At 29.2% G+C, this 26135-nt stretch overlaps 6 protein-coding genes across 6 annotated transcripts; 3 read left to right on the top strand and 3 right to left on the bottom strand.

Moving 5' to 3' along the window:
- Positions 1–373: 373 nt before the first annotated feature.
- On the bottom strand, positions 374–3882 carry PGO_125290 (AP-1 complex subunit gamma; the record flags this gene model as incomplete). The annotated part of the gene is made up of 4 exons (XM_028689319.1): positions 374–589; positions 758–928; positions 1068–1132; positions 1290–3882. The coding sequence occupies 4 exons, from the start codon at positions 3880–3882 to the stop codon at positions 374–376; spliced, it is 3045 nt and encodes a 1014-aa protein (XP_028545120.1).
- A 4030-nt stretch (positions 3883–7912) lies between these two features.
- PGO_125300 (hemolysin III) lies at positions 7913–8954 on the top strand (the record flags this gene model as incomplete). The annotated part of the gene is made up of 2 exons (XM_028689320.1): positions 7913–8651; positions 8857–8954. The coding sequence occupies 2 exons, from the start codon at positions 7913–7915 to the stop codon at positions 8952–8954; spliced, it is 837 nt and encodes a 278-aa protein (XP_028545121.1).
- Positions 8955–10280: 1326 nt separating this feature from the next.
- PGO_125310 (hypothetical protein, conserved) lies at positions 10281–12155 on the bottom strand (the record flags this gene model as incomplete). The annotated part of the gene is made up of 1 exon (XM_028689321.1): positions 10281–12155. One exon carries the CDS (start codon positions 12153–12155, stop codon positions 10281–10283), a length of 1875 nt encoding a protein of 624 aa, XP_028545122.1.
- Positions 12156–15371: 3216 nt separating this feature from the next.
- On the bottom strand, positions 15372–17026 carry PGO_125320 (methyltransferase; the record flags this gene model as incomplete). Its single annotated transcript, XM_028689322.1, has 7 exons — positions 15372–15442; positions 15603–15730; positions 15899–16049; positions 16223–16336; positions 16510–16622; positions 16736–16773; positions 17021–17026. 7 exons carry the CDS (start codon positions 17024–17026, stop codon positions 15372–15374), a joined length of 621 nt encoding a protein of 206 aa, XP_028545123.1.
- A 3000-nt stretch (positions 17027–20026) lies between these two features.
- PGO_125330 (protein tyrosine phosphatase) lies at positions 20027–20923 on the top strand (the record flags this gene model as incomplete). Its single annotated transcript, XM_028689323.1, has 3 exons — positions 20027–20292; positions 20454–20508; positions 20708–20923. The coding sequence occupies 3 exons, from the start codon at positions 20027–20029 to the stop codon at positions 20921–20923; spliced, it is 537 nt and encodes a 178-aa protein (XP_028545124.1).
- Positions 20924–23038: 2115 nt separating this feature from the next.
- Positions 23039–24907, top strand: PGO_125340 (hypothetical protein; the record flags this gene model as incomplete). The annotated part of the gene is made up of 1 exon (XM_028689324.1): positions 23039–24907. One exon carries the CDS (start codon positions 23039–23041, stop codon positions 24905–24907), a length of 1869 nt encoding a protein of 622 aa, XP_028545125.1.
- Between the last annotated feature and the right edge of the window lie 1228 nt (positions 24908–26135).

Consider the following 26135-nt stretch of genomic DNA (forward strand, 5'->3'; position numbering starts at 1 on the left):
CCATTTTTTTGCTAACGCTTAAAATGAAGTGAATGGAGAAGCATAATAAAATAGACTTTATAGTTGGAGTATATCCCAAATTTAATCACATTTTAAAGACAGAAATTTGTTCTATTCAAATGGATATTTTTAGTATGCGACTGGTTTTTAATAAAAAAAAAATAGAAAAGAGAGCATACGAACGAACGAACGAGCGTATGAAAAAGGAGAATACGATACCAAAAAAAAAAAAAAAAAAAAAAAATTATTATGACCAAGTAAACACACTGTATGCATATGAAAAAAACATGTTTCTACGTATATTTTGTAAAAAAAAAAAAAAAGCACTGATGATATAGATTTATGAAAGCATATTTTTCTTCGCCACGTATTTTCACAAAACAGAAGGAAATTTTCCTATGTTAATGAAATCTTGAAATTTTTCTCCATTCTTTAAATAGGATATCCTCACTTTCATAAGAAGTGGTTTTTTCTTGAGCATTTTATTGACAATTTTTAGATCCTGATGTACTTTCTTTTCTTCACCGGGTGGAAGATCACTAGATGAGGCTGAGAGTATTTCGAGATTCACGTAATTGGGAACAACAGCCTGAGTGCAAGTGAAAAAAAAAAAAAAAAATGTCTACAAAGTATAAAAATACATTGGACTAAGCATTTATAGATTTCATCGAATAGTCGAACGGGGATGGTAAAAGTGGGAAATGATCTTTCATGCACATTTATGTTTGCACCAATTTAGGTAATTTTTCATCCATACCTCGAAAACGAAGGAAGATATCAAATCATTTGATTTGTTGGAGTAGAAGGCTCTTATAGTTGCTGATTCTGAATTTATATTTTCTTTTTCAAATTCAAAATAAATTTCGATGTTGTTTTTGTCGTATACCTTCAATGGTTCTATTTGTACCTTGGCGTCCATTAGGTTTAGCTGAAAATCGTTTGGAGTAATATGAAGTAATTATTTTTGGTGTCTGTGAATGCAAAGACGCACAAATGCATATGAACATTTGAGCCTATGTACAGACATACACGTTTAAGTAGACATGCCTCACTAGCTGATCACTTACACTTTGAATGTCGTTGTATTTCTCTTCTGCCATGTCGTCCAAAAGGAGATTTAATGAATTGTTTCCTTCTGTGTAGGGATAAAAAAAAAAAAAAAAAAAAAAAAATGTGGAAAAAATGATACATGCCACGCTAAGAATTGAAAGAAAAACGAGCCATTGAACATAAAACTAAAAATAGTTCACTAGGGATGAAAGGAAAAGGTCGTACTGTGAGTCACACACCTTGCGTATTATTCTTCGGCTTATTAATGGAGATGCTTCCAAAAAGATCCACCAGAATATCTTCATTTTTTTTCTTTACAATTTCTATTTCTTTTTCATTCCTCAAGGAGTTGTCATGAGATTCATGACTCTTCAAGAGATCAGCACTGGTTATATTTAGATCATCCGTAATGTCAAACATATCTAATTTGTTATCAACTATTTCGTTGAATTTATTATTCATACCTGGGACAGTATTAAGATTGTTCATTGTGTTGCTTACATTCTTCACTTCCCCATTTTGTATACCTAGCACATCTTCTAGGTCTAACAGATCCACACATGCAGTACTGGTTTGATGATCTGTGTATTGTTCTCTTGATGAATTTATCATCATATTGGTTGAGTTGTTAATTATTTGGTTACGAGTAATGTTGTCATCTATTGCTCTGATATTATCATCATCATCATCGTAATCATATTCTTTGTGTGCTTGTTTTTTTTTGTTCATTTTTTGATTCGTACATGGAGGTATTCGTAGCAATATGGAATCCCTTATATCATCCCATTTGGTACTCATTAATTCGTGAAATTCACAAGCTCTTTGTTGTATTTCAATACATTTATTTTTTTTGTATTTCTGAATAATTTTTTCAATTTTTAATTTCTGCGTTGGAAAACGTGCTGTGAGTTTATTAAGACACATAAGTATATACTGCAGGATAACATTATTATCATAAGTGTGTGCATTTTCTCCAGCAACATTGCAACATACATTTGCATTGTTATGGTAGCTAATATGACCATAATTAGATGTATTTAAATGAATATCTTCAAATATATTTGATGATTTATTATACAAAATGTTGTGTATAGGATCTTTAATATTAATATTATGTAATTCTTTAATAGCATTTTTTTCATACGTTTTTACAATTTTTTCTAACAAATCAAAAACATCATCATGTGTAACTTTTATCATTTCTCCATCTGGCCCGACATTTTTATTTTCCTGTACTAACAAATCTCCTAGCTCGCCTATGCACCAAATTCCAACTTGTACCAAAGCATATTGATTTATATTTTCTTTTATACAGAAAAATATTTTATACACAACATAAGAGTGAAATTCTGGATTTTGCAAAACGTGGTAAATAAAGTCATTTTTAATATGATCTTGTATAAAATTTCCGGCTAAACATAGTAATTTTATATATGTGTCTAACAAATATTGTACATTTTGTGCATATTTATTTACAGCTACACATATATTTGATACAATATCACTTTTTATTTCTATATCAGCTACAAGTAAATAATTTAATAATTCTTTAACCATAACTTTTAATGAATCTTTTGTTATAAGGGCAAATGATACATCTAATGCTTTTTTCCTTATACTTATATCTTGATCTTTTAAACATTCTATGATTGTGTTTCTATAAATATGCAAAGTTTTCGGATCCTTCTTTAGCAATTTTTGTAAGGTACACAATCCAACATATCTAATGTTGTTATCTGTATTTTGTAAAAATTTCCCTAACACATTCACAGCTAGAACTAATAGACCTGGATCTGATGATATATATGTAATTGTCTTCACACATTCGTATAAAATTGCGTTCCCTACATTCTTAGTAGAATCCGTGTTTGTTGCTACTTGAGCTAACACTGAATTCACTTCTTCCATATCATAACCAAGTTGTTTATTATCTGCTTCCATTCCAATTGGATTTCTTGCATGATTCATGGTTGAGCAGTTTTCTGTATCATTTTCAAACGTTTTATCAGATCTACCTGATCCGTGCGCATCAATTGTATTGCCACCAGACAACACCTCTGTATTCAAATATTTCAGAAGCTTCAAAATTTTAACTTGTAGAAATGGATCATTGATGCCGTATACGTCATATTCTACACCATGGGAATAACTGGACATGACACAACTTTTCAAAATTTTAACAATTTTATTTGTGTGCCCTCTGAGGAGCTTTTTATATTGTGAATTTTTTTCTACTAAGGATATCATTAAACTAATACCTGCACTTAGAACACCATGATTTCTATCCTCTAATAGATTATTAATATTATCAACAAACATATCTTCCATGTCGTTTGTTTTTTTTAAAATACGAATTGCACACATGGCTGCTTTTTTTTTGATGTATGGATTATTTATATTCATCAAATCTAAAATTTCATATCTTAATGAGGAACACATTTCTGAATTTGCAATGTTCCCTAATGCACACAAGGCTAATCCGTTAATATATTGATTGCTATTTTTTAAATCATTTTTTATAGAATTTGTAACTAACATTAGGATATCTGTGTTTTCATCCAGTAGTATGGTTAACCCTAGATATCCAATTCTTTTGAAGGAAAATTTATTTGATGCAATTAATTTTAAACATTCAATTTGACCAAAGTGTGTTGGATATCCCAACATATTCATGAATAATAATTTCGCAACATTTCTATGCCTATAAATATTGTCTTCTTCCTTAAAGGCTGTTCTAATCAATGCACATTCCTTGGCAACTACCGATCTTTCTTCTGCTGCTGTTTTGCAATTTCGTATGTTTCGGATTAGTTCTCTTAATTTTATTGACATTGTTATGGTATACAATACTATACTAGCTTTGTGTGGGAAACTTGTGGGGGTAGAGGGGGTAGGATTACTTGGACAACTTTTTCCCCACTATTTTTTGGCTTTTTTAATAGAAAAACGCCCTTATTTGTTTGCTTATTTGTTTGCTTTTCTGTTTGCTTATCTGTTTGCTTATCTGTTTGCTTATCTGTTTGCTTATCTGTTTGCTTATCTGTTTGCTTATCTGTTTGCTTATCTGTTTGCTTATCTGTTTACTAATTTGTTTTCTTATCTGTTTACTTATTTATTGTGCTCTTTCACTGCACATTAGGATTTGTATATGAAGATGAGGCAGAAATGGAATCAGATTGGAAATGACACATCCCTTGCCCCCTATGGGCTGAATTATCTCAAATTTATATTTCAAACAAAAAAAAAAAAAAAAAAAAAAAGAAAGAAGACCAAGATAGACGAGGAAACGACATAAAACATATGAATCAAAATGGCCTAGTATGCTAACATAACACTTTTTATATATGCATTATCTCTTTATTTTTCATCACGTGAACAAACTTGTGTATACACAATATGTTGTACACATTGCATACAAACCTACGCTTTTTACAAATTATCATTAAAATGAACTACTGCAATCAATGCGTAGTATATCTTCTTGCCCTTTCTAGCAAATCATTTCTAGATGGAAAAATAGAGAAACGGGGGTGGTGGTAGTGTGTAGGTAAATTGTAGAAATTAATTTTCTTGTGATGAATTGGGTTTATAAATAATTACGTGTACCCATGTGTTTATGATGCCCCTGAGAAGTATATTATATTATAGTGTGTCATAATTATGTACAATATATACTTTTATAACATTACATTTGGTATATATTTTTTTCTTCTAATTTTGTTTTTCTAAAAACCTTTTCCTTTGTTAGCTGGGGCTTGTGGGTAATGTATTCAAATGTATGGAAGAATCCCAAAAAAAAGGGAAATAAAAAAAATAAAAAAAATGAGAAAAATGAAGCTATCAAAAATTCTCGCGTACGATAGTGTATGAATTTGTAGGCAAATGCAGTGGCTTTAAGAACAAAAGGGAAAAATGTAATATTGTGAAATAAATATATCACTTTTCCAAGCCAAAAAAGGAAAAAAAAAAAAAAAAAAAAAAAATATAATTCTCGAATTATTATTATTTTTTTTTTCTTTTGGTATGTAGCAATATATTTCATATTTTTTTTTTTCCCCTTCCACCTTGGGTTTTTTTTGAAAGGTATTTCACATGATACTCTTTTGAACATGTGTGAAGGAGTACAATTCCATTATGCAATTGTGTAAGAAAATCCACAATATAATCATTTTATATACAGCACATGTGGAACAGCATAGGGAGAACAATTATACTTCTCCCTTCCAAACCCATAAAGAAGGGACGCTTAGGAAATGTTGCCAACTATTCCCTGACCATATATGTATGTTCAAATTTTTCGTTCATATCAAAAGGGTTTGTTACTCATTAAAAAAAAATACATATATATATTTATTTTTGAACCATGTTAAAACATGCTACACATTTGTGCAATGCAACCAAATCCAACCCAATCCAATTTTTTTTTTTTTTCCAACTAGCCTTACACATTTTCTTCCACCTCTGTCGAAGAAAAGTGACTTAAATTTATAGGGAAAAACAAAAATATAAAACTACTAAAAAAGGCATATTGATTGCTTACCCATTTGGTGAAATTTTATAAATGAATATTGGAGATGAGAAGTAACCTAGAGCAGTGCACATTTTCTCATAATTTTACATCCATCAGGCAACAATGATCCCCACCTAAAGGTATATAGAAATGTGCAGCATGAATGGAGAAAAAAAAAAAAAAAAAAAAAAAAAAAAATGAGCCTTTTTATTTTAGGATAATTGTAAATGTCTTGTATAAAACGGGAATTTTGGCAAATTGGAAGGGGATAGCCAGAAGATTATGTGCGTCATATTGTTATATTCATGTTACTCTTTTGTAAGGTGACAAATAATTTGTTAAAGGTAATATAATGTTATGCTTTCAGATAAATTCCCTTACCTGTGATTATATTCCTTTTGCAAATTTTAAAAATGAGAAATAAGTTATAATTATATGTATGCAGAACTTAATAATGCATACAAAAGGAAGAGTAGTCAAAATAGACACCGTACAAAAGTGTATAGTGTTTAATCATTTCATCCAGAAAAATGAACTGAAAGGGTTAAAAAATGTACATATAAATCAACAACGGGAATGGCTGTGTGTGTACATCTCAAATTGCTCATTTTCAAACAATGTATTGGTTAAAATATACCATATATTTCTGTTTATGTAAAATAGGATAACCATGATATAGTAAGAAGAAAATGTGTTTTTAATGATATGATGTGAAAAAATGAAATCTTATAGGTAAACCCAATTTAATCGTGCAAAAAATAATCATATCTTTGCAGAATAGAGCTAGAGGAAAATACAACTTATATAAAACATGTCAACTAGATGTATACCTAACGAACATATTGATATAAGCTCCCTCTTTTTCTATTTATTTTAGGATTGCTATTTTCGTTCCTGTTGGAGGCTCTAACCCAGGGTTGACGCTATATATAGGAGGTGATAAACCAGGCATGAAGTCCTGTTCGCCATCAGTTGACATAAGAACATAAGCAGATAAACGCATACATATATATATATATATATATATATATATATATAATAGCATCCCTAATTGCCTATGAATACGACTGAGTATTTAAAAGGCCATTTGAACGAACTTCTTTATTCTGTGCCACATTTAAAGGGGTACACAAATACACAGGAGCACAGATGGTTGTGATCATGATGAATGGTAAGGAAAGACGATAAGTTCACTTCTAACAGAATTTCCATCACATAATAGAAATAAGCTCATAAAGTAACCATTCTTATTTCTTCCTTCTTTTGAACATTTTTTTTTTTTTTTTTTTTTTTGGTTCACCTTTTCTGGACGTTTTTCACCCTATTGTATTCATAGAACATATAGAAAGGAAAAAATAAAATACTATGCTGCTAACGACGTATGATGGATTAGTGGTCTGTGGATATTTATGCTCCTCCATAGACATCCATTTCAAACAACATTTTAAAAAGAAACAATACAATGAGTGCAAACGTCTATGCTGTGTTTGTTTACGAATTTTGTGTGTTTTTTTTTTTTTTTTTTTTTTTTTTTTTTTTTTTTTGGTGTACACTTAAAAAGGCACAATAATAGCGCATATCCCCTTGCACAAATGCGGAAAAAAAAAAAAAAAAAAAAACTCACAAGATGTTTCTTTTAATATTTTACACGCAAGTTTAAATATAAATTTGAGGCAACATTTTTTAAAAATGTTTTTCCTATAAGGGACAGAGAAAAGGGAGGTTACCTTAAATGAAAAATGTCCTGATACGAGGAGGCACAGGTACGAATATAAGAAGTTATCATATTGCCATGTCACTTCGAAGTTACTGAATTTTTCAAAAGGCGAAATTACAAAACTTTGAAACAACAAAACTGTGAAACAGCAAAACTGTGAAAATACAAAACCACGAATTTACCTAACCGCGTAACCGTAAAAAGTTGGCACAAGCACGCACGCGCTAAAAATTAAAACAAGGACCCGAAATAAAATTACTTCGTGCAGGACGGTAATAAAAATAAAAGAAAAAAAAAGAAGAAAAAAATTGGTTTAATGAAATTAAATTACTGAAATAAAAAAAAAAAAAAAAAAACTAAAAATGTAAAAAATTGAAGTAACTTTTATACATGAATATAAATCGAGTTATTTTGACTTAAATACATAACAACGGCAAAATATGAGGCCTACATGCAAAAAAAACAAGAGCAAGCATATAATAATAGTAAAAAACAAATATACAAAATAGTCAATACGTATAGTCCAAACGCCAACAAAATACATGGTGATGAGCAACAAAAAAAAAAAAAAAAAAAAAATATATATATATATAATGGGTATTATAGGAAACTGCATGAATGTTAATTCAGCTTAAATGACCATGGCGTTTTTGAAAGAACGTTGGAATAATATAGACATCTTTGATGTGAAGGAAACAACGGACATAAATGACGAGGCAATAAAATCATTTTTAAAATTCCAAAAGTTATCAGAAAACGACAAAAAAATTGTACAAATGTATAATGCGAAAAAAATAAGTAAAGCTATGTTAATTAACTATATGGAAAGAAAAGAAAAAACATTACTTCGCGGAAAAATACATTTATTGTTAGTATTTACGTCACCTATTTGGATTTTTTATATGTTACATATATGTAATACTTTATCAGCAAAAATATATACTTCTATTGCAGTCTTATGTATGTTTTTTAATTTTTTTGCTTCCTTCCTACTTCATAATTTTGAATGGAAACCACATATATATTTTATAATTGAAAAAATAGATCATATTGGAATTTTTTTAATGATAAGTGGATCATGTCTACCAGTTTCAGCATTAACATTGAATAATATGAAATTTTGCTTTTATTTAATCCTTCAAGGTTTATCATCCCTCCTTGGGTGTTTATGTATCTGCTGCACGTGTTTTAGTATTGGAAACAGAACCACACGGTCATGCACATATGTCATAGCTGGATTTATGCACACCCTATTCTTGAAGGATTATTTTATTGGATTAACAACACAGGAGATCACCTTTTTTATTATATTATCTACTCTATACTGCATAGGTGCAGTTGTATATTCCACGAAGAAGCCTAACATCATTAAAGGTTCGTAATGACACCAGGTGTACTCGTATGTACATATATATAAATCACATGTGCGCTTAATTTACACCCACGTCAAGGGTGCAGTTAAACTTCTCCATTCCCTCTTTGTGTCTATAAATATAATTAAGATGAATTACTATAACATACCAATGCCCGATCATGATTTTTCCCCTCACACTTACATTCATATTCAACAACTTTATAGGCATTCTCGAGTTCCATGATGTTTTTCATATTTTTTGTTTAGGAAGTGTTTTATTTACAATAGCCTTAAATTGTAGTGTTATAAAAAGAAAGACTTGAATAAAAGAAGGTGGATACATATGTTTGTACACGATGTATAAAATTATACCAACAGAATCTTGCTCCCCGCAACATAATACAAGTTTTTGCTTATACCTCAATGCTCATTTTTACTTAATCGTAGTTCACCCTTTCTTGCTTAATCCCTATTTTATTTTTTTCATTATAAACAGCGATATACATGAGAACCTTTTAACGTTTTTTTTCGTTAATTTGAATGTTTAAGTGATACTCATTTTTTCCCTTTTTTTTTTTTTTTCTTTTTGATTGATAATAATAAAGGGAAAAAAGTATTCACTAATATTAACACCTCACAAAATATGCTGCATCCAATATATACAAAAGTAGCAAATTTTATTTATTTTTTTTTTTTTTCTATTTTGTTTTTTTCGTCAACATTTTCTTCGCCGCATTCGTTATCATATTTTAAGTTATATATGGAGCTTTTAAATAACTACAAATCAAATGAGAAAATTTTCAACAATCTGTTATGCATGATGTGAAGCTTTACACATTTGTGCAGAAAATGTGAATTGTATGCGTTTTATTATTTTTCTTTCATTTTTTAATTTTGCATTATTTTACAAATTTGCAGTGACATAACAGCAATGTTGAGAACTTGTGCCAAACTCAACACTTTAACAGCATTCGATTCTCATTTCGAGAAACACTTTATCTGTAGGTGGTAATATTTTGCACACACGTATTTTGAAACACCACTTGAGCACACGCATTCTTCTGTTGTATCCTTTTTTCCTCATATAGAACCATCTGTCAGTGTGAAATAACCTAGCCAAAAGGTTCTATTTGCAAGAGTTTTTTCCATTTTATTATGTTCTTGTTATACCTCACAGCTTACCGCATTTGTTATTCCCGCTTGAAATTACGGCACATAATTCAACAATGCATTATCTGAAGGCATGTGTCATATTTAAAAGATCTTTTATTAAAATATGGCAGTTAGAAAAAGTTGCCTTAACGTGTACTTCTCCAAGGGTATAAAAAATTAACAAACGGAGAGAAAGGGAAGGGGGAAATAACCAAAGTGATAAGAATGCAATTTAAAAAAAAAGAAAAAAAAAAAAAAAAAAAAATGTTGGAAATGTACATATGGGAAAAGTATAGAGAAATATAAATAGACTTTCGAAATAGTTCTCAGAACAAATGCATACATAGCTTAAACGCATAGATGAAAACATGTACATATGCATATGTATACATGAATATACACATAGTCATATGCATGCACACGTGCATAAATATATTCACACATATATTATATGCAAGTTTACCGCGACAGTCAAACGTCGCCAAACAAAAACGAATTTAGTTATACCCCCTGAAGTTCTGATCGTACATAGGACGTGCCATTATTTGGACCTTTTTAGGAAGGGGTTGTTGCATTGTTGAATGAGTTTGTGGATTCACATAACTGTTTCTTCTCATGTTAGTTGTATGAACAGATTTTTGATTCGTGGATGCACAACCTACAGGTCCACACGTAGGCAGAAATTCACTAGAAGCTGATGCTGGCTGATGTTTTAAAGGAATTTTGTTTGTATTAACATGTTGAGGGAAATAATTATTATTATATTTCATAACTGTTGGTACACCTTGGCTTATGTTGTTATTAGGAATATATGTTGATCTTCTTTGTGTAACATTAGGTAACATCTGTTCTTGTATGATCGGATTTGTTGACACATAGTTCTGTTGAAAATATTGCGGTGCTGCTGTTCCACATGCATGTTGACCAACTTGCTGTGCGCTCATTTTTCCATACGTCACGTTGGGATGTGTACTGGAATATGCTTGGTAATTATGCGGTGTACCAGTTAGGTGAACTTGCTGTGGGGTGGTGGTGGTATGGACCTGATGTGGAACCAGATGCGGAACCTGATGCGGAACCTGTTGTGGAACTTGTTGTGGAGCTTGTTGTGGAACCATCTGTACAGGCTGATTCAGTAAGATACCACCACCAATAGTGCATTGTTCAGGTTGGGCAGATATAGCTTGTGCATAACTAGGATGTGTGTACTGGAAAATATTGGACTCATATGAATTTATCGTAGAGATAGGAACAGGTGCTTGTGTTTGAATTGTGTTTCCCATTGGATTTATTGCATAGATGGGAGTCTGTGTTTGATATCCTCCCCCCCCTTGACATTGGCCATTCTCATTCATCATATATACATTTGGTATCATTTGGTGTGAAATAGTTCCTAATGAATTATCTAACTGTATAATATTACTTGGTTGTATTAAACCGGTTGATGTATTATTTATATTTCCCTTAAAAAAACAACTTTTGTTATCAATGATAGATTCGTTTTTAAGATTAACAAAGTAAGGATATTTTATCGATTCTGTCATTGTAGTAGATGTGTTTTCCATAGGGACATCTAGATGAATAGGTGTAGAATCCATATCAACTGGGTTCTGTATCACTGGAGGGTCATTTTTAATAATTATATTTGGTCTTGCACTATTTACATATATAGGCTGAGGTGCTTTATTCTTAAAAACAATATTAGCAGGTGGAGGGTTTATAACCAAAGGGGGTCTAGACTCATTTGTTACTATCACAGTCGGTGGTTGTCTGATATACAACTGTGGAAGTACTTGTTGATTCTTTAAAACAACAGGAGTAGGTGGATCGACATAATTTGGTTGTAAAATATTCATTGTGTTGTCCGTTTTTTCTTGTGTGTTCATAATTAAAGGGTGTGTAGTAACATTGTTACCATTAGCATAAACCATTCCGTTATTTAATGCCATCACAGGTTCTTTGTGCAAATAATTTGTAGGCGTATATGTATAATCTGATTTCCCTTCATTCTTAAAACTGATGTTCTTATTTGCTTTAGTGTTCTCTTCAATTTTACCACTTTTTTCTCCCTTTTTCATTTTACTCGTGCTTGTATATATTCCAGGTGTGCTTGATATATACAATGAGCTTTTTCTTTTTCCATTTGACTTGTTAATCTTTTCTTCACACAAAGTATCATCATCATTATCATCATTATCATCCTTGTCATTTTTTGTTATAAATTCCACCCATCCTTCGAATTCAATTTCACCCTCATCGCTACAAGTCTCATCGTTTATGGATCCCTTCATAGTAGGCTTGTAGTACGTAGCATCTGCACTAGAAAGTCTGTGTCTCCTAACTGAGTCTCTTCTGATTTTTTCGACCTCCATATTTTTACTGATTGTACATGTATATATTTTTGTATACACAAGCGTATATACTTATGCATAACTATGTACACGCGTGATTCCTTATATTATATTATTCCTATGTATATGTCAATGTGCACGTGCCTGTATTTTCTCTGAGGAGCATTGAACATAATATATAAAATTTTCTCACTTGTTATTTTTTCCTTTGTGGTAGGTTTCAAGGTACATTCGTTTTTTGTTTACAAAATGAGAGAAAATGGAAAAAAGAAATATACATATATATATATATATATTGAACACTAAGATAGATGGGGGAATATTCTAAAATGCATTTAATTTTTTGGCGTATCTTCAAGATTATTTTTCCGATATGGAGGCAGAATTAATTGTCTATAGAAAAAAAAAAAAAATGATATATATACACAAGTTTCCCATTTTAACATGAACCTCTCTGCATTGTGTTCAGTTCATGAATTATTGGTATTTTGGGGGTAGCTTTTATTATTGTATATTGTGCACCAATTTATATGAAAGTGGAGCATGGAGTTAGAAATGTACATATTATTCTACAATATAGAGTACTTCTCATCATGTGTAGCTTGTCTCTTAGAATTACAGATAACCATATGCAACACTGCAACGATGGTGTGTAGCTTAAAGAACTAGACTTGTTCTATTACTTCAGTTGCTGCTTGTTCGAGACATAAATATTTATATATTAATAAAAATATATCTAATTGGGCATTAAAAAAAAAAAAAAAAAAAAAAAAAAAAAAACGATTAAATTTTTTTTTTTTTAAATTTAATAAAAATACTCTTAAAAAAATAATTTAAAGGAAAAATGAGTTGCAGAACAAATTAAATTTTCCTTAGCTGCTAATTTAGTTGTAGAATTTATATGTTTAGGAAATACTAGATAAAATAAGCAAATAAATAGAATGACCAACAAGTAATCATAAAAAAAGTCATCAAAAAAAATAAATATTAAACGAGCTAGCTAAAAATGTATATGGAAAAAGCCATATAAAAATAAACTAGTCAAACATTTTCAATGAACGAACAAATACATAATTTGCTCACAAAAAAAAAAAAATAAAAAAAAAAAAAAAAAGGGACGCTCATTAATACACTAAGCATAGGAAACAATTTCGCGAATTTTTCTATACACAACGGTTCTAATTGACAACAAAAACAAAGCGTCAATATTAACAATTAAAAAAATGAAAATTATCAATGAAATTTTGTGACAAAATATGAAAAACAGAAAAACAAAAAAAACAAAAAACGAAAAAACGAAAAAACGAAAAAACGAAAAAACGAAAAAACGAAAAAACAGAAAAACAAAAAAACAGAAAAACAAAAAAACAGAAAAACAATTTTTTTTTTATTTTTTAAAAAATCTATTAAATTTCAAAAGTGTACATTTTGCAACTAGAATTAATTGATAGCCAAGATTTTCTTTTTTTCTTTAATTAATTGTCAAAAAAAGTTGAGTCAACAAACATCCACAACATGCGTATGGAATAAAGGCGTAACTGCGCTAGCAAAGAAAGCTTACTAGAAACTTGTGGCCTTCGTTATTTGACCTAACAAGTTAGGTGAAGTTGCAATATATGTATGTAGGTATATATATATATTTCCATGCATGCGTAAACATGCCTATATATACACATGCATAGGCGTAGGTATGAATTATTAACAACTTAAATAATAGTCTTAATTATGGTAAAAAAAAAAAAGGTTAAAACAGTTGCAACTCAGAATTTTCAAAAATAAAAAAAATTAATTTATGTAGCTATTAAATTAATTGCAGTTAAAAGGTTTCACTAATATATAACAGTGTAAGCGCAGAGAGTTAACGATTTTTATAGAATTTTTTATAGCGCGTAACTGTATATAAATATTATGTTATAGTAATGAATTACCCTTTCCTTTTCACATGCGTGTGCGTGTGTGTGTGCATTTTTTTTTTTTTTTTTTTTTTTTTTGCACAATGTGAAAAACACATGTCTGGTCAGATTAGTTTGTCGCGGATATGCACATATGTATACATATTAAAGTCAGAGTTATTCACATTCCCGTGGTATTTTTCCGTATACGTGTAAATTACAAATCATAATATAGCAACCATTTTAGGTTTTGCGGAAGTTTAGAAATTTTATTTTCTCCATTTGTAAATGTTTAACAACTGGTGTTTTTTTTTTTTTTTTTTTTTTTTTTTTTTTTATCCTATCATCTTATTCTTTTTTCCCTCATTCTGCGTTACTTCATTTTTCCTTACTCTGCATTGCTTTATTTTTCCTTAGTCTACATTATTTTATGTTATTTCCTTTTGTTTCTTTGGAATTCAAATAATTTTCACTCCGTTCAGCAATTTATGCATATGGGTGTGTAAGCCATTTTAGACAACTTAAATGCACGTTCATAACAATGCATAAAGTTTGACAAAAAAAAAAAACAAAAAAACAAAAAGGAAAATTAATTCTGTCTATGTTTCACTTTTACAATTAGTTGTAGAATTATTCTTTTAATTAAAAAAAATAAAAAATACGTATATATAACATTTAACCCTAGCAACAGAAAATAACTTAAAGAAAAAATACCTAACCATTCAGAAAAAAAATAGAAAAATTATTGACGATGTTAACGCTTACAGTTAAATAGCTCCTTCTTCTTCTTTTTTTTTTTTTTTTTTTGCAATTTAAAAACACTATCCAGAAAAATTATTTGGCAAAAAAAAAAAAAAAAGTTTCCTTCGTTTGATACAAAAAAGCTCATTCTAAAAAGCCCGACTACGCATAACCACGTGCTGTTATGAAAATAAAAGTCCACTTTTGTTCGCATACATATATAAGTAAATATGTGCAAATATGCGTAGACGTATAAGTACAATGTAAAATGTGAACATCATTAAAAATGGAGACTCGTAAATGATTTTAACCTAGAAAATTATTAAAACTAAACAATGTGCAATATAAAAGAAAGGGCGAAAAAAGAAAGCCCAAATGAAGAATAAGTGCTATTAAAAAAGAGTAATAGCTTAATGCAACAAGGTTATAATGAAAAATATATATATATATATATATAAACATATATAAACATATGTATGTAAACATGTGTATCTAACCAAGCGCATGTAAAGACGTATGTATAATAATGTTCATGTAAACACATGCATATAAGCATGTGTACACCATAACTTAACAACACTAACAAGCCTATTAAAAAAGAAAACTATTTTTGTGTATCTGTGTTTCCCTTATTGCAAATGTAAATATAGTGTAAGCTGTCATCCACAGGGGGGGCTGCAATCATTGAAAATATTGTATTCAAAATGAGGGAGACGAGGTAAAATGGAATATGCGGGAATCAAAAAAAAAAAAACAAAAAAAAAAAAAAACAAACAAGAGTAAGAAATTATTTAATTCGGATCTTTAAAAAGACATTTAAGTAGAACAAACTTACCTACTATCCCTAATATAGGACGCTTAACTGTTTTTACAGTGATATTCCACTTGTAATCCTGTTTTTGCAAATATCCTAATCGATAAGTTGGTTGCGCATGCGATATAACAACAAAGATACCTTCAGGTCTAATAGAAAATGACATTTGTTCGTTTTGATTTAATTTAAAAGGCAAAACATTTTCAATCAGAATATCCAGAATGTGAAAAGAACAGATAAAAAAGCGTGGGAACGAAAAAAAAGTGCCCAATATAAGACATTGTAAAAATAAGAAAAAGAGAAAAATATTTAATTACTTTAACACACGTGATACTTCAGACAGCATTTCTTCGACATTCCTAAGGGAATCTTCCGAACAAACTACAGAATCTAGACAGGCCTTGTCCACAATTAGGTCGAACTCTGCGTTTTTAAATCCTTTCATATCGCATACATTCATTAACATATCTACGAGGTATTGTGGTGATCGTAGTAAACATGTGAATGTGTTTTCATATGATGTTGCACGTTTACATAGCCATGCATACGTTTGCATTTGTGTGTGTGTTTCTTTTTTATTTAAACAAATTAGTTTTATTAAATGGTACATAATTGTAGTTCCATAATAAAATATTTTTTACATTTTAAATTAGGTTTATCTTTGTAAATTTCTTGCATTTTCTTTATGCATACAGAAGAAGCGTCTATGTTAGTTATATCTGTATAACCATTGTCAAGCATTTCTTCGCTGAATTCTTGGGGTAAGGAATAAATGTATGCATATATTTTATGTATATATATACACGCATGTTGATACATTTATGTACATGTGCATGCACAATAGTTATCGTATGAGTATTATCAATTATTGGATATTGAAAAGAAATCAAGTACACATGAAAGTGTGTTCGTGTTGGCTTCTTCTTACTTGATGTTCCACAGCCGATATTTAATATTTTTGCGTCATTTTTTAAGTTCAGTTCTGAGAAAATGTGCTTTACACTACACCATTTTTGATGCCAATCAAATTGCTCTTCTTCGCTTTAAAGAAATATATAGACAAACGTGAAATAACATAATGTGTTAAATTTAAATGAAATTGAATAAAGTCATATGATTTGCTTATGTAACTGGTGAAATCATCCGAAAATTACTTTGTGTATCGTTCATCCCAGTAAGATATATTGCCGTACTACATTGATAAAAAAAAAAAAAAAAAAAAAAAAAAAAAACGGGAATATTTTAGCAATTTACAATGCATAATAGGATATGATGTGTTAACTGTTTTCTTTTTATTTTATTAATGGTAACTTCGAATTCGTTTAAAAGATACTCTGAGTATATTCTTACGTATTCTTTTTTAATCTTAGCATTGACATCAATTTTAGTGTCATACTTAATCTCAATTTAAATTTTTTTCTCTTTGTTTTAAGTACCACTGCCATGGTGAAAGAAGAGCCAGCGTTGTGTTATACGAGTACATGAACCAAAAAATTTTATCAGTACGTTTGATTTTCAGGGCTTATGAGTTTGTTTTGTCCTAAATGGAAAAGGAGAAATTTGTTCGTAATTTTGACGCACGCGCACACCTGCTTTGTTTTAAAAGTTGTGTCTGTTCGATAAATTGTAATTGCTACTTATTGATATTAGGATATATTTCCTATAAGAATTATTTTATTTTCATACACTAAACTTACCTGCTTTTTTCTTCTTTTTACTTTTTTCCTTTTTCTTTTTTCTTCTTTTTTTTTTTTTTTTTTTTTATTAATCCCCCATTTGGGGTCTTACTTTAAACTGAAAAATATTACTTGAACTTGAAGAAAAAGTAAAACACACATGCTTACGAAGCATATTTATATAGTAATTTTTTTTATTTTTCGCACTTTTTAAGCACATTAAAATGAAGCTTTTACATATATATACACAGCACGCCTATGTATATAAACACATGCATGCACCCTTGCATTACGTTATTATTGGGGAAATTTTCATTATTTCTATTTCGCACAATTGCGATGGACATCTTTCGAGTATCTCTTTCTCAAAACTTTAAATAACACTTGTTTTTTTTGCTTTCCTTTTTCATTTTTACCTTAGCAAAGCAGTATATATTTTGTCATAAAAGTACCCTCCACAAGACATAATTTTTTATTTATTTATCTATTAAATTTTTTTTTTATACATATTTTACGTAGATGTGTGTGCGTGTTTAATATGCACGTTTTTTTTTATTTTCTTATTCGTTCGATGGTTCATTCATACATACATTCATTCATTTGTTTAACCCTTCACTAAATTTAGTTCTAACGTAGGCACTTCCTTTTATAATAACTTTGCGTTATCACATAATAAATTCAGGATTTTATTTTGTGTTTTATCTATTTTCTTTAAGCACTCTTTTATCTGTTTGTGGAGAAAATAAAAAAACATGCTTTATAAGCGTGATGAAAAAAGAAATCGATGTCTCTTTCTGAGCGTAGTACGCGGTCTTAAAAAGACTATTTATTATTATTAGTAGTAGTATTTATGAATAGTTTCCTCAGTTGAAAACTGTTTATTTTATTTTTTCTGTCTATTTGCAACAGCAACGCACACATGGGTTTGAAAACTCCAAGTGATACAATCGATTACTATCGCTATTTAAAAGGTTCAGAATATAAATAACGTAATAGTAATAAGAAAATGCTTTTGTAGGACGTCACACATTTCAGTTGGAATGATGAGGAGTTATATTTTATGTATACATAAGTCCCTTTAATGAATGATTACTTCTTTGAAGTGAATTTTTATTTTTTCCCTTCTCTCATTTCCGTCAAGTAGTTTCTCTTTAATCATTTTGTTCATAAAAAAGGAGTCGTCGCTTTCGCACAAAATAAGTTACGAAAAAGAAAAAAGGGCCCTTACAAAAAATAAAGTATTCATGTTTTTTACGTTTTTTTTCTTTCATTTAACGTTTCAAATATAGTTCGGTGAGAACTAAATATGCACACAATGTTGTATTAAGTGTGTTATGTTGAGCTAGAAGTGTTTACACTACAAGTAATTGCATCTTATGAAACTATAGCAACCCACGCGAATGTTTATATTTCTGCCTTTTCTTACTATCTTCTTGTAGCAAAGCAGCCTGTCAGAAAAATTCCAGTGCAGTGTTTGACAAAGATATGATTTTTTGGTTTTTGTGTGTAAATGGGGAAAAAAAATTTTAACAATATTTTATTTGTAATTGGCGCGTTGCATCCTTTACATTTTTTTTCTTCCTTTGTGTTTGTGAGATGCAAAAAGTAGTTGGAGATACCCCTCGTAAAATGTAAGGTCTTGAAGGTTTGCTGGGTAAAATAGATTTATATATTTTTTCTCATTTATATTATATTAAATTTTTTTTTTTTTTTTTCTCAGTTTTTTTGTGTTTTTAATTCGTATTTTCTACTTTTCTATTTTTTTACGTTCTTCGCAGGTTTCTATTTTGTTTTATTGTTTTTTCTTCCTTTTTCTTCCCCTTTTTTTTTTTTTTTTTTTTTAAATCGCAATAAAACACACCTTAGTTAATAGTTTATTTATTTAATCCCACAAACTAATCACATTTGGTATTGCTAAACTTGATTTGAATTTTCAAATCCGTGCATGCTATGTTTTGGCGCACATTTGCAAATGCGTCACGTTTAAGATAAAAACATAAGAGGGTTAAAGAAACTAAATATGAAAAAAAAAAAAAAAAAATTGCTAAAAAACAGTAGCAACGGAGGACGAGTAAAGAACCTATTGGGATTAGGAGGAAAGGAAAATTTGACTATCAAAACTTATTGGTTTATGGTTTCATTTTATCTTTTTTATTTCTTTTTTAATCTTTTTATATTAATTTTTCATCAAAGTCTTGAATAATTATCTATCTACAAAAAAAAAAAAAAAAAAAAAAAAAAAAATTTCTTTCAAAAGACAAACAATGGATTTATGAAATTTGATTGCCTTTTTTTTTTTTTTTTTTTCATTTTTTCCCGATACCCTAATTCCCTTTTAGTCCCCCATGTTAATATAACCTCACCTAAATTTCCTTCCTTTGTACGTTTATACATTTGAAAGTTTTATTTTGAATATATCTACTACATTTTGATATCTCTAAAAAGTTATCATATGTCTGTGTATAAGTGAATGCATTTCACCTATATGTAGATATTTGTTTATTTTTCGCTCTAACGCCCTCATCTCACTGATGAGGGATAGTGCTGTTTTTTTTTTTTACATAAGACTGTACTACAGCGTAACATAAATAGCATTTGTGCATACACACAGATATGTACGTGTAGTATACATGCATGGACACTTACAAAATTACTTCATTACCTCTATGCAAACTTCAAAGAAGTGTACCTTGAGTGTATATATGCCTGTAGTAGTACCTGTACATAGATTTTGTTATACAGGCATTTACCCCACTTTCTAAAAATTAAATGATTCCAATATTACCATTTCTATATTTGGGAAATAGGAATGATATAGATCATGTTGAAAATCTTAAAAAGAATAACATTCTAGCATTGGTAATATGTTGCACGTATTTCGAGTACCCTGAACATAAAGTCCCAAATGGGTTTACCACCTTACGAATTGATTTGGAAGACATAGGACTGGAACAAATATCTTCCCATTTTCAGAAATCTAACAATTTTATTCATTCGTATGTTAAGAAGGAACAAGGGGTTCTCATTTCATGCTGGTACCATTTTTTTTTTTTTTTTCCACCTCAGATTGCTATAAAAATGTATATATGTATGACCCCCGTTTTGCTGTTCCCGAACATTGCAGTTTATTAAATTGCTTTACGTTTCTTATGAACAAATTCCTGAATAGACACAAGCACTACTTTCGTTTTTGCAGCCAAGGAATAAGCAGATCGTCCACGATATCCATAGCATATTTGATGGAAAAGCAGGTAATAATATATATATATATATATTAATTATAAAATTTTTTTTTTTTTTTCGAAATATCTTTCCATGTGTGTTCCGTTTTATGTTGGCGAAATTTTGAAAATATAGAAAATTCCAAACCATCAGTGTGCATATCACAGTACACTAATTTTTTTTCCCCCCCCCCCCCCTCATCATATATATGTGTCTTTTACCATGTAGAATTTTTCTCTTATTGAAGCATTCAATTTTATAATGAAGAAGAAAAATATTTGCCCAAACATAGGATTCATAGAACAATTGTGTGAATATGAAAAAGCTTTAAAAAACAAAGTTACCTTTTCATCTAAAAAGTACATAAACTGGTTTACCTCAGGGATGTGTGAGAACAACGTAGTGACAGATTTCAGTGTAGAATGTAAAGAGAACACTATGTAGGTTTTCGTTCTGCGCATATTTCAAGTGGTTCCTATTAATGGATTAATTCTTGTGCAGGAAGATAAAATATTTAATCCCTTTTGCTTTGTTCGAATGAATGGGATGTCATCTATTTGTGCATGTAAATGTACATAATATTTATATAAGCATGTGTACCCCTCTTACATATGTAGCACCGAAATTTCAACTTTTAGCAAGTAACATCACGGTAGCTTATTTATGCATTTGTTTGTCTGAATACATATACATCAATTTATCAATTTGTTCCAGTGAACGTGAGAAGATGACTTCCATTTTTTGATTCATTTAATAATATCTCCCTTTTTTTTTTTTTTTTTTTAAATCTAAATATAGTGTACGTTTATACTTTTTGAATTCTTCTTGTTGCTCTATTAAAATTAACTTATGGAGCAGCACAATACATATATATATGTGGAAGGTTCATCACTAGTTTTTATTTCTACCTTCGCTTCGCTTCTCTTTTTTTTTTTTTCTTTTTTTTTGGAAATTTATACATCACTTTAATTCGAATGCACACATGTTCGATTATTAAAACTAAGAAATTATGATCTTTTGTTTATCATTAATATTTTTCATTAATTAAAATGTCATTTCATGGTGCATAAAACGTTTTGCCTAGTTTAAAAAATTTCATTTTGTTTTTATTAAAGTAATCACGAGCTGAGAATTATATAGGTTTTTTTTTTTTTTTTTTTTTTTTTTTTTTTTTTTTTTTTTTTTCCTTTTTGTTTTTTTTTTTTTTTTATTTTTTTTAAATTTTTATTTTCAAAAATTTATACAATTTTTTTTGCTTTTAAGTTTTTTTCTTTTTTAATTTTTTTTTATTAAATAACGATTTATTTTTTTTTTTTTTTTATTTTTTTTTTTTTTTAAATATTTATTTTTTTTTTTATTAAATTTTTTTTTTTTTTTTAAAATTTTTTTTTTTTTTTTTTTTTTTTTTTTTTTTTTTTTTATTTTTTTTTTTTTTTTTTTTTTTTTTTTTTTTTTTTTTTTTTTTTCTGTTGCTGCCGTTGTGTGAACTTGTCTATTCAGATGGGCCTGAAAATAGTTCGATGATTCCTTTAAATGTGTTGAGTTTTAATATGTCTTTGCTTTATAAAGCTTTTGTTACTGAATACTGATTTAATCTTATTATGTTTCATTTCCTTGATCTTCGTAAAAATAGAGGAACATAAGTATGTGTATCTGTTTGTGTGTTTATGAAGATATGCGTAAATGTACTTATACATGTACATACACCTATTTGAGGCTATCTCTCTCTAATTACTTTTTCCTTACACCCTATTTTAATTTCCTTTATAAACAGCCAAAATGGAAAAAAAAAAAAAAAAAAAAAAAAAAAAACATATGAGATGGATAGCCATAGCAAAATGGGCTAATTACGCATACATTTTAAATAGTTCCAAATTCCCACGTTAGATTAAAGCAAGTAGCATATTGAGTAATCGAATAAGTCACTTGAAATTAAAGGAGGAATGGGAAATATCAAAAGGGTAAATTATGCTAAATGGAAGGACGGGATAACTTCTTGGACTGTAAATTTGTCACCACATGTAGGATATACCACCGCATATATAGAAAAATAATGATTTTACAACAGAAACATAAAATAAAATGAACCGTAAAATAAGAAATAAAGAAACAAATACAAAAAAAAATGTAGAAACAAATGCAGAAACAAATGTAGAATCAAATGTACATACTCCAAATAATCATTTAAATGTCAAATAAACCAAATAAAAAAATAAAATAAGTGTCAAATGGAAAAATGAAAATAAAGTAAATCTGATCTGCCCACACTGCATACGTAGATGTTCCCAACAATTTTCAATACGATGAAAGGACATTACACAGTAGGTAAAAAAAAGAAAAAAAAAAAAATGCTACTCTAAAAATGGACGCCATTCTTTTAAAGAGAATTTCTTCTTACGATAATAAATGAAGTCTCCTATTTTCTTACAAAAGAAGTGTCATTATTCATGTGTTTTTTAACTTTTCTTTTTTTTTTTTTTTTTTTTTAACTGCAAACACCTATAACCCCCAACAGACACACTTCTTTACCCACCCAGATTGTATAAACGAAGATGGTTGATGTTATTTTTTTTTTCCTACTGTTGCATGGTAGACAATATGATATGCTTCACATTCGCACCAATAAACAAGGTTACGTACAAATTATATGGAATTTCAAATAATATATTTCCACAAGTTTATTTTATTATATATTCTATATTTTCAATACCTTTATCATTTTTATTAAGTAAATTTTCTTTAAGAAGTAATGTGGTATGTAGTTCACTATTACAATTTATTGGGTGTTTATTGCGGTATATATATTGGGAGAACCTAATAATTGTTATGCTTGGACAATTTATATCATCAATTGGTCAAATAATTTTTGTGAATGCTCCTCCAGAAGTTTCATTGGTATGGTTTCCAGAAAAAGAAAGAATCATATCAACAAGTATATCTATTATTTCAAATGTACTAGGGACAGCAATAATTTATTTATATGCGCCTTTGATAGTAATAAATGAGAAGGATCTACAAGTATTATTAAGTCACACGTGTTTTGTGAGTTTTATTGGTTGTATGATGGTAACACTGGGTTTTGAAAATTCTCCCCCTCCCCCATCTTGTAGTTGTGTGGTATCAAACACAGAATCATTACTCAACATGGAATTTCATCCTAATATGTGCTTAGTTGAGGAATGTCAAAGTGGTGACATATGCTACTTAAGCATGGGCAATCCGATATATGGGAAAAATGAAAATATAATTACCAAATTTGCAAAAGAATTGAGACGATTTTTAATAGATCTAAAAGTCGAAATTGAGAACATACTAAAAAAAGAAGAAATTATAAAAATACTAATAATATTTTGTTATTCAGAATGCTTAATTAGTAGTTTTTCCGCGGACATGTCTACAGTATTAAACGAAAAATTGATTAGCAAAAATTATTACTCCTTATCGGGATCATTATTTATATGTAGCACTATAGTAGGTAGTGCATTACTTTGTTTTAACGCTAATAGTAACCATTTTAAAAAATTAATCATTATATGTATCGGGATGATTATGTTTATTTGTATATTATTATATATGACCAATCATCCCATTTTTATTATTCTTACTATCAGTTTAATTGGTTTTTGGTCTGGTCCACTACAGCCAATATGTGTTGAAATGGCTTCCATAAGAGTTTATCCCATCAATTCCAATTTATGTACTTCTATTCTTCAAGTAATTTCTTTTTCTGTTAGTGCATTATTTATATCATTCTTTTCGTATATATCTGCATATGCCAGCACTTCCATTTTTATCTTTTTCTTTTCCTTCATTATGTTCCTAATAAGTTTAAATTTGAAACCAGTCATAAGAAAAGAGAAATACAGAAAAGATCCTTCAACTATCAACAATATATCCTTTTCGTTCAGAAGCGGACTCATAAATAGAAGTGCATTAATTCGTACGCATAAGAATTCCGACTTAACTACTGATTTATTTGATGACATGTTCAATGATGGTGAGAATGATGAGAACTTCTTCGAGGGACCTCTGAGGGAGTCCATAGCGCTACCCATTGGAGTTCTTGCTGATGATGCAAGTGAAGGAAACAGCGAATGTAGTAGGATCAGACATAGCTGGGATAAACACTGCGAGGATAGGTGTACCTTGAACTGGTATTTTAAAACTCAGGATAATTTTATACAGTTAGAAAAAAAAAACATTTTTATAAAGAGTGAAATGAAAAATTTACCTGTAGAAAACCATTATAGAATTAAACTGAACAGGAGTATCAATTTAGACAATTTAAAAAGGGACCTTTTTTTTTATAATCAAAAAGTGGAATCGCCGAAGGGGAAGACTAAATCGTATTCTAAAATTTATTGTGATGCGTACAATGCTCCTTTTTCTGAAGAAAAAATGCACCTGTCTAAGTACAACACTTATTAGACATTTTCATAAATTTTGATATATTCCTCTTAGTTTTTTTCAACATTTGGACACTCTTCCTGGTGTTTAGTAACCATTTTTTCACATGTACATAAGTCTATATAACTTATGTGCGAATTCGCTTAACAAGAATATATTTTTTAAAATAGGAATAAATGCTATTCCGTCATATTTTTTATTTGTTTGTTTTGAAATACATGTCTGTATTTTTCTTCTTACATTCGGAAAAAAAAAAAAAAAAAAAAAGTTCAGAAAATCCAAAACAAGCATTATTCCTACTACAAAATGTTAATTTTTTTTTTTCCTTTTTTTTTTTTGTACCTCCTAGGGAATAGCTACACCACCAACATCATCCTGTTTTTTCTATCCGTTCAAATACTTACAGCATTTTCCAAATGAATATAAAAGTTTTGTCAATTTTTGTTCTTATTTCGTATTGCCACTTTGCTTGTTTGATAGGAGTAAAAAGTTTCATTCCCTTTTTCCTGAGTACACGATTTGGACTAATAGAAAAAACAAAAAACAAAAAAAAAAAACTGAGCAAATGAGGTATATATATTCGCTATATCAGCATCAGTTTTCACATCTTTACACTTATTAATGGATTATTTTTTAAACTGCATTATGATATCAAGATGTTAAATGATACATCCGTTAAGAAATTCTCCTTTTTTTTTTTTTTGCCGCTCTAATACTAATATGTACTGTGGAATTATGTACACACCAATAAGGAAATTCTACACAGTAAAAGGAGTCTTTAATTCTTTTTGATTTTTTTTCACATTACAAGAAGTGTGTACTTGCAGTTCAAAAAAAACAAACGTTTGAGTAACGAGTTTTTGCTCTTCTTGGCACTTATATCACGCGTGGATGCAAATGAAGAGAGAAAAAAGTGTGTTTACAGATAATGACAAAAAAAGGAAAAAAAAAAAAAAAAAAAATATTTAATGGATCCCATATTCAAGTTGTATTACAAAGTGTGAACAGATCCTACCATCTATATAAGCGCACATTCACGTATGTTTTTTTTTTTCCTACCTTAACAGAAGAGCTTTACAAAATGGGCATAAGTCTTTTCACGCACCTCATTATTGTAACCTAGTATAAATTCACTACATCCATTTTTACATTTAAAAAAAATAAAATAAAAGAGCAGTTCAGTTAATTGTGAAAGTAATTTCACGTTTTTTTCATGTTAACACAATTGTAAAATTGAAGTGTTTTCAAG

This window comes from Plasmodium gonderi (assembly GCF_002157705.1).
Source record: "Plasmodium gonderi DNA, contig: Chr12, whole genome shotgun sequence".
Taxonomy (NCBI): Eukaryota; Apicomplexa; class Aconoidasida; order Haemosporida; family Plasmodiidae; genus Plasmodium; species Plasmodium gonderi.